Source organism: Silurus aristotelis (assembly GCF_946808225.1).
Source record: "Silurus aristotelis genome assembly, chromosome: 2".
Lineage (NCBI taxonomy): Eukaryota > Metazoa > Chordata > Actinopteri > Siluriformes > Siluridae > Silurus > Silurus aristotelis.
In genome coordinates, this window is record NC_139575.1 from 14614725 (window position 1) to 14628698 (window position 13974).

The window sequence follows — 13974 nt, forward strand, 5'->3', positions numbered from 1 at the left end:
TATCGTAGAGGAAGGCAAAGTCTTCAGCAGTCAGGGAGGATGAAGCAGGTGGAGTAGGGGCTAGTGAAGTAGAGTAGAGTACTGTAGGTAGATTAGTGAAAAGAAGATGTGAGCCAAGTTTTCCTTGTAGAGGCAGTCTTAGCAGAAGTCACAGCTGAAGAAAATTTGGTCAGGAGAGCATGGTAAGATGCGAGGTTTGCATTGAGTTGTGATTTTGACCATTTCCACTCCGCTGACCTAAGTTCTTGCCGATTACTGCGCAAAATTCTGAAAGCCAGGGGGCGGGACAAGAAGTCTTCTTAGGTTTAGTCGTCAGGGGGCAGAGGAAAGAGAGGGAAGGAAAGCGTCAGTGGCAGAGTTCAAGGGTAGAGGGGAAAAGGAGACAGGGTCAGGAAGAGATGAAAGAGTACAGGAAGCTACACAGGAGGGAAGAGATGGGGTGGAGGTTACAATGGATGAGAGAGAGATGTTGGAAATTGTTTTAGGTGAGATAGGAAGACTGATTGTAAAGGAAACCAGGTGTTGATCAGAAATTTGAAGTGGGGTAGCAGTCATGTCTGTAGCTGTGGTAGGGGCGAGTAAAACACCAGGTCCAGGACATTTACTCCCTTCTGTCTGGGAGGGCAACTGTTAAATGTCAAGGAGAAGGAATTCAGAAGAGTTAGAAGGCAAGATGACTAAAGTTTTTTAAGATGGGAGGTTGAAGTCACAAAGAACTGTCAGAGGGGTGTTTGGTAGAAGGGAAAGTACTGAGGAGTGCATCTCTTCTAGGAGGTCTCCAAGGGGACCAGGAGGGCATTAGATGATAATAATGAAGAGGTTGATTGGAGAGGTACAATAACTGAGACTGCATAGAATTCAAAAGAAGACATGATTAGATGAGACAAATGGAGAAGTGTGAAACACCTATCCAGGACAACAGTAAACCCATACCTGTTCCTCTTGGTGAGTGAGAGAAAGCATAGGCAGAAGATAGAGCAGCTGGTGTGGCATTGTTCTGTGTGGATATCCAGGTCTCAGTGAGTGCCAGAAAGGGGAAGTTAAAGCTGTGATAAAGTCAGCTTTCCTTACAGCAGACTGGCAATTCCAGAGCCCACCTACCATGACTGTTTGAGATTAAGACAATGGCAATGTGACCTCTGTTCTGTGGATGAGAGTGTCTGTGTCAATAAAAGGTGACTACAGAGATGGGTTTAAGACACATGACTAGTCTGCCAATGTGAGATCAATGTATGATTTTAAGAACACAAACTAACAAAATCTGTACTAATGTAGACAATTAACATTACTGGCCTTGGCAGGGTTCCAACAACAGCACTAATTCATTGAAAATGATTTTTTTTTTTAATTTGTTTAATGATATACTGTACACTGGTACATTATACATGACAAGTAGCGATTTTGGAGATTCAAGCACTATTTTTAAGATAAGGTGCAATGTACCTTATTAACCCTCCACACAGGAAATTCAAGGTGACATGCAGTGCAAGTGGGATAGACAACAATAAAGAAAAAAAAGTTTACGGTTTTAAAATGCTCAGCAATGACGGCTTCATGTCAAGTAGCAGTTATAGAATATAGTATATAGTTATATATATTTATTGAATATAATTTTCCCGGAAATGTTTTTGCTTAAATATTACAGCATGCCTTATTGAGAAATGTGTAATTAATTCTAAGCTAACTCATAGTCAAAGACCTTTTATGGGTTTGCAATTAGATGTTTTTCCTAATATAGTTTGTTTTCCTTTTTCACAATAAACATGTTATAGCATAATCATTAAACCTCCAAAAACCTGACAAAATAAACCTTAAAAATATATTTGACTTAATTTCTAGCATAGCAAAAAAAATCTAATTTCAAATGAATAGAGCTTAATTGGTCTTGAGGCTTTTTTTTGTTTGTTTTGAACAAAGTGACCTGCAGAATTAGGATTTTTGTCTTTATCATGCATGGAACATGGGCTATGGATTTTGTTTTCTATGCACTTGTAAAATTCATGGTGCATACATTTATCTAATATCTCTAATATTTGGATTATAATGTTGCCATGAGTAATATAGTAATAATTGCCTGCTTTTGGCTGTTGGTCAATAATCTCTTGGTCAAAAAACCCTTTTTGTTTTCATAATTACCCACACTAATAATTTTTTTTACAGTCTTTCCAACCTCAGCATGTATAATGGAGCTACACTGCAGCAACTGCAGTTACTTACATTTATTAAAGTTATTAAGTAGTATGTGTAATGATTGTAGCATTGAGGAATGTATTTTTTTTTTTCGTTATAGATTGAGGCTCATCCCAAAATGACTCTTCAAATGCACAACACTGCAGTAATCTGATCCTGGGCCATAGCAGCTTGTGTACAATTGAGTGCCAGTCACAGGCCCTATGCTGCTGGACCGGAGAGAGAAGAAGCTGGAGACTGCTGAAATAGAGGAATAGCAGAACCTCAAACCAAATGGACTTTTAGGGGATGAGAGGATCTAAAAAAGACCAGAGGGACATGAAAGAGGGCTTTTAGAAGATAGAGAGGGGCTGTGTGGGCATACAACTGATAGAGCAGGTAATTCACATATTCTGACAATGAATCCGCAGTCAATAGACAGACTAATTGCACAGTAAATTAGATTTTCTTTTCTTTTTCACTTTTGTTTGCACTTTTATTCTAGCTGAAAAGAAACTAATTATATTGTTTATATTGGATTTACTAATTTGATATATGGATAGTACAGATTTTAATATCACATTAAAATGTTCATAATTTGTTTAGTTTTTAGATTTTCCCAAAGCAATCTTCTTTTGTATCTGACACACTTGTACCTAAATGTTATACTGCACCCAAAATTATTTACACACTTATTTAAAAATCCATTATTGTTGTATTATACAAAATAAACTTGTATTATTTACAAATCTGATGGTCTATACACAAGGATAAATACATTCAAATGCTAACAATTTTAAAAGGATCAAACCATTTCCAATGCATGTAACATATGGGTGCTGAACTTCTATCCAGTGCTTACTGGTGTTAAGCAGCCAACTTGAGATGGATTTGTCATTGCAGGTAAAGTTAAAAAGTTGACGTTTAAAAAAAAAAAAAATTGCCTTCTGAATATATGCTCTCACGACAGAGAATTAGAATTTATTTATTATTAATATAAACTACATTTATTTAGTTTTTCTGGATAAGAGTGTCTGTCAAATGGCTAAATAAAATTTAATTTAGTATTGTGTTCATTCTGGTACTTTATAGCATCTATGGTAACATCTGGCCACACCACAAAAGTCTTTTCATTTCATATGAAAATTAAATATATAATTATTACAATAATTATATAAAAATATATTTTATTTATTAATATTAATATTATTTATTTAATATTTTTCAAAGGCGCCTTCACCCTTCTTGACCATAATAAATAAAAAAAATGCAATATTAGTATTCTGTATCTATGTGTGATGTAATGATTTTAAAGCAAAGCAGTATTGGCAGTTTATTGCTCCAGGGTTCCTGGTTTAATCCTGAGCTTGGGCTATTGTTTGTGCAGAGTATCACATGTTCTCCCTGTGTCTGCAGACAAATGCACATAGGTGGACCGGCTTTACTGAACTGGCAATAGATGTGAATAGGTGCATTAATCTGCGTCCCATTCATGTTGATGAATGACTGCAAGGATTGATGAATGTAGCCATACTAATGCTAAACAGTGCACTATGTGTTCTCATTAGCATATTCAATAGTTTTATTTGTATAGCACCTTAAAAGATGGGCATTGTCCCAACACAGCTTTAAAGGAAGAAAAAATCATGTATATGAATGTATTTAATACATAATTTCATAAATTAGTCTCTAACTTTATCCCTAATAAGAAAGCCAATGATGGTAGCAAGGAAAAAGTCTCTGAGACGATATGAGAAACACACTTTGAGAGTAGCCCATCCACATCATGATGACACTAAATGTCTGTTCATTAGATTACCATCAATGTTGAGATTGTCGTGTTCACTGATGAACTTGTACAAGCAAATATATATTATAAATGTGTTCTACTATTCTAAAAATAGTTCTATTTAGGTAACAGTTTATGACGATTAACTTAATGACGTCATAAAATCTAGACAGGACGCAAATCGGTGCGAAAGGAAAAAAATAAATAGAATAAAATCGATAATAAAATGGCAAAGTCTTTAAAACAAATAAAATAATTGAACACGAAACAAAATAAAAGAGAAAATAATTAAATAAACAGTAAAGTTGATAGTGAAACGGATGTTTTGAGTTTGAGCACGACAGCCTCTGGTGGCGGCGGTGGGTACTGCAACTGGTTATTGGTTTGGGCAGGAAAAGGGGGCGAGAGAGAGAGAGAGAAGGTCTACACCGCAGTCCCAAGGACATGTTGCCTCCCTCCTTCATTTATCCCTTAAAAACCGGCTCGTGCGCGTCCATTTTCAGGGTAAGTGCTCATCTCTGTCTTGTATTTCTCACTTTCCACCCCCCCCCCCCACTATATTTAAAAGCTCGACTAAACCGAAGCCATGGTACAGATTTACATATAATGCGTTTTTGTGTAAATAAATAAATAAATATATTTGGTGTAAACGTTTGAACTTTGTTGCGTTGAGCTCGCGCGCTACGAGCCTCCCCATTCATCACAGAAAGCATGCATCATCCAGTCTGTTGGCACGCGACGCTTTTGTATATGTTTTTGGTATGTAATAGTATGTGTGTGACCGGGCATTTACTGCCTGCATACTGGGCTGATACTGGTTTGATACTGGTTTAAACGTTGTAATGCTGGGAAACACGTAGAAGTGTGCGTTTATTATTTTGAAAACACAAAATAGTAGCCACGTTTTAGTCGATGTGCCACTAGAGGCAGGAACTGCTACTGAATAACGTGGATCCTCTGTAATGTAAACGTTTGCAATCTCTTAACATTTGTCCAGAGAGTGTGTGTGCAATCACGTGTAGGCTTCTCAACTCATAAACGTGCACATTGTGCCTGCACACAATAGATGCCCGAAAGAGAATGTCAAGGACGCTTTACTTCTTCGTTTTTACCTATTGTTTTAAATGATCCATCCACAACACAGCACTATATCCTGGAGGTGATTCAGAGACACATTGTCTTCTTTCTTTCTTTTTCGTTGTTGTTTTTTTGTTATTTTTTCCCCCCCTTTCCACCACCCATGTGTGAGAACAGTCCTATTTCCTGCCAGGAAAAGGACCGACAGGAATAAAGAAGTGTAAAGCTTTTCAGGTTCCTGATGTTCGACCTTGGTGTAATTTCACAGAGAAGAAGAAATCGAAGTAATCTGGAAGATTTGTGTTTCCTAAGGTGATCTGACTATAATGTAAGTCCTCTTAGGAAACCCAACTTAATTTAAATGCTTGTGATTGGTTTGGGGTTATTAAAACAAGTGTAAACAGCACACACACCCTTTATTTTGCTCTGCTTCCTGTTTCAGTGTCCAGTTATATATTTTTGTTGATGAAGCCAGCCACTCCTCAGCTGTGTGATTTTCAGGCAAGGGTGGAACTGCATTACTACCCTTTGTCATAATTGTAGCCTGTTAACATTACCACAGTCCGAGTTTAAATCCCACATGTGAATCATTGTTGTTAATGCTGTCGGCTACACCGAAACACCAGCTCTTGTTTTTCTCCAACTCCAACTTAGTGCCATGCATATTTTAAAGAGTACAAATATACTCGATGTAATGCAGCTGGTGTGCTAAAACATCCACATGGTTTCTATGTGAACACACTTGAAACATGTCTAAAAGAGGAATACACAGTGTCTAAAATTTGTTACTGTTTTTAACCAAGATACACTGCTCTCTTGGTTATCAGGCGGGAATAATTAATGGGTTTAGGCCATTGCAAACACTGCTAGCCTTTCGCAGTATAACATACTATTGTTATTATGCGTTGGCTCTCTAAGCTAAATAAGGGAGAAGTGAGACAGGGAAAGAAAGGGAGCCTTGCTGTGTAATTGTGCAGCATTTTAACGAGCCTGTTTTGTGTTTATTACGACAGACATGTTTATTCCGAAATGCAGTAAACAGATTTTAGAGGAAATTCAAGCTTGGAGTAGCAATAAACTTACGTTCATGGGTTTAGGTTTTAAACCGGTATATTTAGTGTAGATGTCCTCATGTAGACAGGTTATTGTTATGAAACAGCTTAAAAGAGTATTTTAGTGTATTCATGTTTTTTTGGTACATAGAATGCCAACAGTATATCTGGGCGTGGCATTTTGTTTCATACATTCTACAAGAGATCGTAAAATCTGAGAAACCATGTAGATGATAAAACTTGATACTACATTTAAATTGTACATTAGATGATAAAACTACTGAAATTTTAATGGATGATTTCTGTCCATTGCATATCGCAGTGTATGGGATTTTTCCCAAACTGTACAACAGACTTTGCGATACTTTGTGTGTTATCATATCAGATCGTAGCTTGAGTAGCTTTTAATAATGAACTTTTGATGGAAGATGTGTTACTTTTTGCCTGTCATCAGTCTGGATTTGTGCTGAAAACAGGATCACAGAAACATCATTCTTTAAAGTAGACTTTCTTACTTCAAGTAGACTTGAAGTCATAATCACATTCATTCTTGTATTTGCTCTGTATTTGTATAATTATTAAGGCTTTAAGATGAGTGTTTTAGCAGAGGTAATATTTCTGTCTTTGGTTGCAGTTGCATTAATGGGTTGGTGGTGAGCATGTCACATTCACATTATTACTCCAAAAATGTGTACAGTTTTAAATAAGACCTGCTTTCTAGTATCTGTATTGTTGCTGCTGTGTTGTAGGAAAGATGTGAAAATGTAAGCTAATATATTGACATACTGAGAATCATGATACAGATTGCGATACAGTTCAGTAATCATCCATCCCTGCTCCATTCCTGTAATGTAATAAAGTGTAACTGTGCTACTCCTTTGATTGATTTATATATAGTGTGTATGTATATATATATATATATATATATATATATATATATATATATATATATATATATATATATATATATATATATATATACATACACAGTATCTTTGTATATCTAAAATTTATTTTCATTTATAATCATACTTTAAAAATTCTGAACCTTTTGAGGCATGATTTACAGAACCTCTAAGATTTTCACAGACATTATGGTGCCAATAGTAAATTTGCATATTACATTTGCATGTATTAACTGACAGCTTTTTCTGACATACAACATTTTCATAAAAATAGACTCTTAAAAGATGTTGCTTTGAAGCACACCAACTGTCTGGTCTTTCAATCTTTTTTTTTTCCAGCCGCTCATGATTTTGATGTTCTGGACTATTACCATGACAAGTTTATCTTTGAGGAGGATGCTTGCTTTTTATAAAGATTGACTAAGATATGATTTATGAAAATTTCCCAGGAACATTGGATCATTAATCTACAGCGTAGACACACAGTCGTATCTAGGGACACATTAGCTCTCTCTAAAGATGATAGAAAAGCCAATGAGGGTTTTTGTTTGCTGAAATGTCTTACTTTTCAGCGAAGTTTTTGGTTCCTGTTGTTATCTTCCTTCCTGGCTGCTTGTAAGACTCCACCACAGAATGTTTTTACAAGTATCAAGGGTAAGTGTAAGAGCAAAATAGCTCCAGCGTCAATTATTTATTAAATCAAAGAGGATACGTGTTATGATCGGATGTAGGAAATATAGCTGAACTAAAGACTAAAGAGCACTTGCATTAGGTTCAGTCAGACATGACTAGATTGCAGCCAGATGTGGAATTTATGTCAAGTACATGTCAGCTTCTTGTGATTATTTATTTATTTTTTGGTGGCATGCTGCTTAGCCAAATTAAATCCTCAAATAAATCTTGCCAGGGGCTCTGAACTGCAAACAAAAACTATATGGCTAAAAGAAGTTTTCTATTTTACTTTTTTATACAGGCTATTTGCTAGCTGTATGTGAGCATGCCATTTAGATGCACTGACCTTTGCATACAAGTTGAAACATATACCAAAAAAAAAAAGGTTTTCTAATAATAAGCACATAATGTGCCTGAGGATACAGACTGCTATACAGTGCAGATTTCTATAGTGCAGTATAAACTGGACAGTCAGTTTTTACACTGGGCACTTTTGCTGCGGTCAAAATCAGTGTGTGATTGTTGCTGGTGCCCCTAGACACACACAATTCTATCGAACCTTGGTGCATTTGTGTTTATTTGACATAATCTTACTTCTAGTTCTGCTATAGACTATATATATTTATATTTATTCACTGTACATATGTTTACATATGTATGCATGCTGTACATATACTTACATATTTTATATGCACAATTGCTACTGTTTCCACTTCTGGTGGATGCTAAACTGCATTTTGTTGCGGTGTACCTGTACTATGCAATGACAATAAAGTTGTGTGTCTGTCTATCTGTCTGTCTGTCTTGTGAAACGATTGAAAATGCGTGGGTGGAACTATGGACTTTTTTTGTCAGTTAAAATGGTGGCACTGATTATCAATAACTAGTTTACACACCTTTCCTGTTTTCTTATTCTTGCATGATGCACATCTAATTACATCCCTCAACATACACTAGGGTTCTTGTGGAAAAAAATTGTTTTACACACACAGGTTTTTTCCTCATCGGCATGCTAGGATTTTCATTCCGGTAATGTTGGCAATCTTTGCTACTATTTCAGGCTAAGCTATTTCAAACTGGAACATTTGTTCATCAACTAAACACTAAATATCCAGTTAACCCTGATTATTGGTACAGAACATGCTGTTGTGGGTCAGGTGTTTGTCATAGAACATTGCTGGACAAGAAGGTGAAATGCACATGACCGGGAAGGTTATTCGTGAGGGGGGTATTTTAATCTTCCTTCCTGTTGTATTCATGCAGAAACATGATACGCCTTAGACTCCTTGCACAACATTTGCTCTCGTCAAGAGAGCAGCTTGAAGAAATGAACTACAAGGCCTGATAAGGTTCATGTCCGTTAATTTGAGCTCATGTTTCCTCACTGTGTCCCTACAGGAAAATGATTCCGGTCACAGAATTCCGACAGTTCACGGAACAGCAGCCGGCATTTCGAGTCCTTAAGCCATGGTGGGATGTGTTTGCCGAATATTTGTCTGTGGTCATGCTAATGATCGGTGTGTTTGGGTGCACACTGCAGGTTAGTGCCAGTAATTTTTTTTCGTGCATTCTTCTTTTTAGCATTTGGATGTCATTTGAATGTGACTCCCACTCCTTTCAGTCCAGAATACTTGCTCTGTTTGGGATTCACTGCCTGACTGGCTTGAATGAACGGCAATTAAGACATTCTTTGCAGATTGAGTATAAACAGGTGACGTGGATGCAGACAGAGCAATACAGCCCTCCTCTTGTGCAAGGAGTGGAAAGTAAACGCCTCCTCAACACAGTCTGATCCCTTTAGCTCCATCTGTGCACAGACGGGCCACTGTTGCTTGACGTGTGCTTAATAGGGGAGTGTTGGTTTGCTTACAGGAAGGAGATGCAATTCCAGTAGGCACACACAGATCAGCTCCTCCTTTCCCTGCCCTCTCCTAGGCCCTGCCCTGCTTGTTAAATTGCTTTTTCTCTTGCAGTCTCCCTGTTTTCTCCTCCTCCCGCCTGTCACGAGTCCTCTCTGCTCCTGAATCTGGGTGGGAATATCCATCCTATGCTTATCTTGTGGAGTTCACAGTGAAAGCACTTAGTAATGCTTGTATTATAGCTCATAAGCAGTGCCTAATGAGTTGTACAAGTTTGCCTCAAAATGCTTGGATAGTGATGTCAGGCCGCATTGCCATAATTCATATTTTCCCTACTTTTATAGGATGGTTTCCCTGTTATGAACATTAGAAATAAGCGCACACCCTTTTTGCTAGAAGGCTTTGCCGTTAAAGGATGATTGAGTGGGCCAGGGGTGCAATCATGCAGGTTTTATGATTTTTTTTTTTTTTAGGATGGGCACTCTGATGCTTGGTGAACAGAAACAAGCCATGAATGCAGTGCTTTTGATCTTTGCCCCAAGGGTTTATTGAGCACTCTGTCTGTTCAGGGTGGCTTTTGCTTAATTCCAATACCTTTATTTTTGGAACATGTTTCAGACAGGGCCTCCTACATAAAGCTACAAATGTACCTACCAGACATAAGGACTTCTTACCCAGAGCACAAAAAAACAGTTTTATTTTCTTAATGTATTAAATAGAAGAAAAGTGATTACACTGTCAAAATTCCATAATTTTTTTTTATTCAGAAGCAAACCTGTAGTCGTATATAAGCTATTTTCTTTGGGGAGGTTTGTGCTGAAAGTATTTGGGCATGTTTGTGCCATTTAAGTGAGCCTGTCTCCCTCTGGAGTCTCCAGGAGTCATGAGCATAACCAGTCATTTCCTGTTTGAATCACACTGATGTCAGTACACTAAAAATAGAACTTGACTGTCCCATGTTGTATCCGTTCCAAAATTGTTTTATTACATATGAGCTATCTTTTGCCTTTTTTTTTTTTCTTTCTTTCAGTTTTTCGATGAAAACGACCTTTTATGCTTTACTATTGAATGTTGAATATTTTTCGTATTTTCTATGCAGAAGAAACACAATAGAACTTAAGTGGTTGGAAGACATTATAAAATCCATACATCTTAGTGAAACTCAATTACACTGTCTTCTAATGTTTTAATATTGACATTTTTCCATTTCAGGTAATGCAAGACAAAATCATATGTCTTCCGCAAAGGGTGTATGCTCCAAACCAAACGGTGCCTTCAATGAACCACACAGAGCTCACGAGGGATCCGACTAATTCCACTCTTCCACCTGTCTCCTCAGTGCCTATATCAAACGAGATGAGGGGACTCAAAACCAACCTGGATCTCCAACAATACAGCTTTGTTAACCAACTGTGCTATGAAAAGGCTTTGCACTGGTATGCCAAGTATTTTCCTTACCTGGTGCTCATACATACTATTGTATTCATGGTGTGCAGTAATTTCTGGTTCAAGTTCCCTGGCTCAAGCTCAAAAATTGAGCACTTCATCTCCATATTGGGCAAATGTTTTGATTCTCCGTGGACTACGAGGGCTCTGTCTGAGGTGTCAGGAGAGAGCCCGGAGGACAAAGACCACAAAAAGAACAGTGCAAGTAGATCAAACCTTAATACCTCCACTGTGGAGGGTAATCTGGAGAAAACCCAGTCGCTGAGGTCTATTCCTGAAAGAATTGTAGTGGACAAACCGACAGCGAGTGCACTTGACAAGAAGGAAGGAGAGCAAGCCAAAGCATTGTTTGAGAAGGTAAAAAAGTTCAGACTTCACGTAGAGGAAGGGGATTTGTTGTATCTCATGTATGTTCGACAGACTGTTATCAAAGTCATCAAGTTTGTTCTAATTGTTGCCTACAACAGTCTTCTAGTGTCAAAGGTTAGAATTACAGTTCAATGCGATGCAGATGTGGAGAATATGACTGGCTACAGGAAATTTCTGTGCAATCACACTATGGCTCATCTCTTCTCCAAGCTCTGCTACTGCTATTTGTGTTTTGTAATCGTCTATGGATTAACGTGCCTCTATACATCGTATTGGCTTTTCTACCGTTCACTGAAAGAGTACTCTTTTGAATATGTGCGCCAGGAGACTGGAATTGACGACATCCCAGATGTGAAAAATGATTTTGCCTTTATGTTGCACATGATTGACCAATACGATCCTCTGTATTCCAAAAGGTTTGCAGTGTTTTTATCTGAGGTGAGTGAAAACAAGCTGAAACAACTCAATCTGAACCACGAGTGGACCGTAGAAAAACTTCGGCAAAAGTTACAGACCAATGCCAGTGACAGACTGGAGCTTCAACTCTTTATGCTTGCAGGGCTTCCAGATACAGTCTTTGAGGTCACCGAGCTGCAGTCTCTGAAATTGGAAATCATTAATAATGTCACAATTCCTGCAGCCATTGCTCAATTGGAAGATCTTCAGGAGCTTTCTCTGCATCAGTGCAACCTTAAAATCCACACAGGGGCCCTATCATACCTTAAGGAAAACCTTAAGGTTCTGCGTGTCAAGTTTGATGATAACCGTGAGCTTCCTCTGTGGCTCTACAGTCTTCGGAATTTGGAGGAACTCCATCTAGTTGGATCTCTGAGTCCAGATGCATCAAAGAACATAACCCTGGACTCTTTGCGTGATCTCAAATCCCTCAAAACATTGACACTCAAAAGCAACCTAACAAAGATCCCCCAGTCAGTGGTGGATGTGTCCAGCCATCTGCAGCATCTGTATGTGCACAGCGATGGCACCAAGCTGGTCATGCTAAACAACCTGAAAAAAATGGTGCATCTTATAGAGCTTGAGCTGGTCCACTGTGACCTTGAACGCATTCCGCATGCCGTCTTCAGTCTGACCCACCTGCAGGAGCTGGACCTCAAAGAAAACAACTTGCGCTCTGTTGAGGAGATCATCAGCTTCCAGCACCTCCGAAAACTCACATGCCTAAAGCTGTGGCACAATGCAATCACGCATATCCCTGAGCATATCAAAAAGCTGGGCAGTCTAGAGCGTCTGTATTTCAGCCACAATAAAATTGAGGTATTGCCATCACACCTGTTTCTGTGCAACAAGCTGCGCCATCTTGACCTGTCCCATAATGACATCAGCTTTATTCCTCCAGAAGTGGGGGTTCTCCAAAGTCTTCAGTACTTCTCTGTCAGTTCCAACAAAATTGAGAATCTCCCAGATGAACTCTTCTTTTGCAAGAAGCTGAAGACCCTCAAGCTCGGGAGAAACATGCTTTCTGTGCTCTCACCAAAGATTTCCTACCTAGCTTCACTGACTTATTTGGAGTTAAAGGGCAATCATTTTGAAGTTTTGCCTGCTGAACTTGGCTGCTGTCAGGCCTTGAAACGCAGTGGCTTTTTGGTAGAAGACACCCTGTTTGACACTCTGCCTTCAGAAATCAGGGATAATATGAGAGCCGAGTGATGTTTCTTAGCTTTTGTAAAATTCTTCAAATGTTACAAAAAGGCAGCATTACTAATTCTTTTTAACTGAACTTGTATCCCACTCTCACTCAATATTTTGACGTTTTACTGGTGAGTACCTGCTTTTAAATGCTAAGATATTTGGAAGCGAATATTATCTTACTAAGAAAAAAAAAGGAAATCTTTTTGAAGAAATATTTAGTGTTGATGTAGCTGATCAATGTTTGAAGGAAATGTTACATTAGATCATTTATATTAGCACCTTATCATGTAGAATTCTGTATCATATGAACGATTAGAGATTAGCCTCAGTGTTATTGTGTATTCAAAAGACAAGTCATTGCATGTATTACATTAATAGTGGTGAGGATGTCATTATCCATGTAAAGGTTTTTCAAACAAGTACTGAACCATGCTCGCCAGACAAACTGCAGTATTTTGCCTTTGTAAAGACCAAATGACCTTTGCAGCCTCTTTAATGTTGCAGGGATGGAATCTGGTGAAGGGCTTATCTTGTGTAGTGGTTGTAGGTCACATCCAGATATTTCAAAACTCTTATTTGGAGCCTATTATGTTCAATGAATTGTTTTCCTCGTATTTTACACATAAATAATTTCAGTTAATGAGTGGCTCTAGTAATAAAACCGTCTGGAGTAGCAGGCTACTACATGGGTTCCACCATGCATTGTTTGTGGCATTTGTGTATTATATTTCACATTTTGTTACAATGAAACTGATTTTCGATTAATTTTTCCAAATAAACGTCAGACTAAACAAATTTCACTTTGCGAAGTATTAGCTCACTGAAGGGGAAAAGATGTCATTGTAGGGAGGAATTTCACCTTTGTAATTCTTTTGATATTAACTTTATTAATGAGAGCAACTACCTGTAAATTTACAAGCCTCAGGCTTGTAGCCTAATAGTAACCAAGAGGGTGGCAACTGCCTCATTGGCAGATGTTAGATTAT

At 38.0% G+C, this 13974-nt stretch overlaps 1 protein-coding gene across 2 annotated transcripts in view; it reads left to right on the forward strand.

Annotated features, from left to right (window-relative positions):
- Positions 1 to 13615, forward strand: part of lrrc8c (leucine rich repeat containing 8 VRAC subunit C) — a 182906-nt gene extending 169291 nt beyond the window's left edge. The window contains exons 2-4 of one of the 2 annotated variants that reach the window (XM_083569027.1): positions 4378 to 4462; positions 9063 to 9204; positions 10736 to 13615. In XM_083569027.1, the coding sequence (XP_083425153.1) occupies positions 9067 to 9204; positions 10736 to 13006 (2409 nt within the window). In that variant the 5' untranslated portion in view covers positions 4378 to 4462; positions 9063 to 9066 and the 3' untranslated portion in view covers positions 13007 to 13615. Of the gene's footprint in view, positions 1 to 4377; positions 4463 to 4495; positions 5364 to 9062; positions 9205 to 10735 lie in introns of those variants that run through there. The other variant, XM_083569026.1, reaches the window with a different exon arrangement.
- The last annotated feature ends 359 nt before the right edge of the window (positions 13616 to 13974 follow it).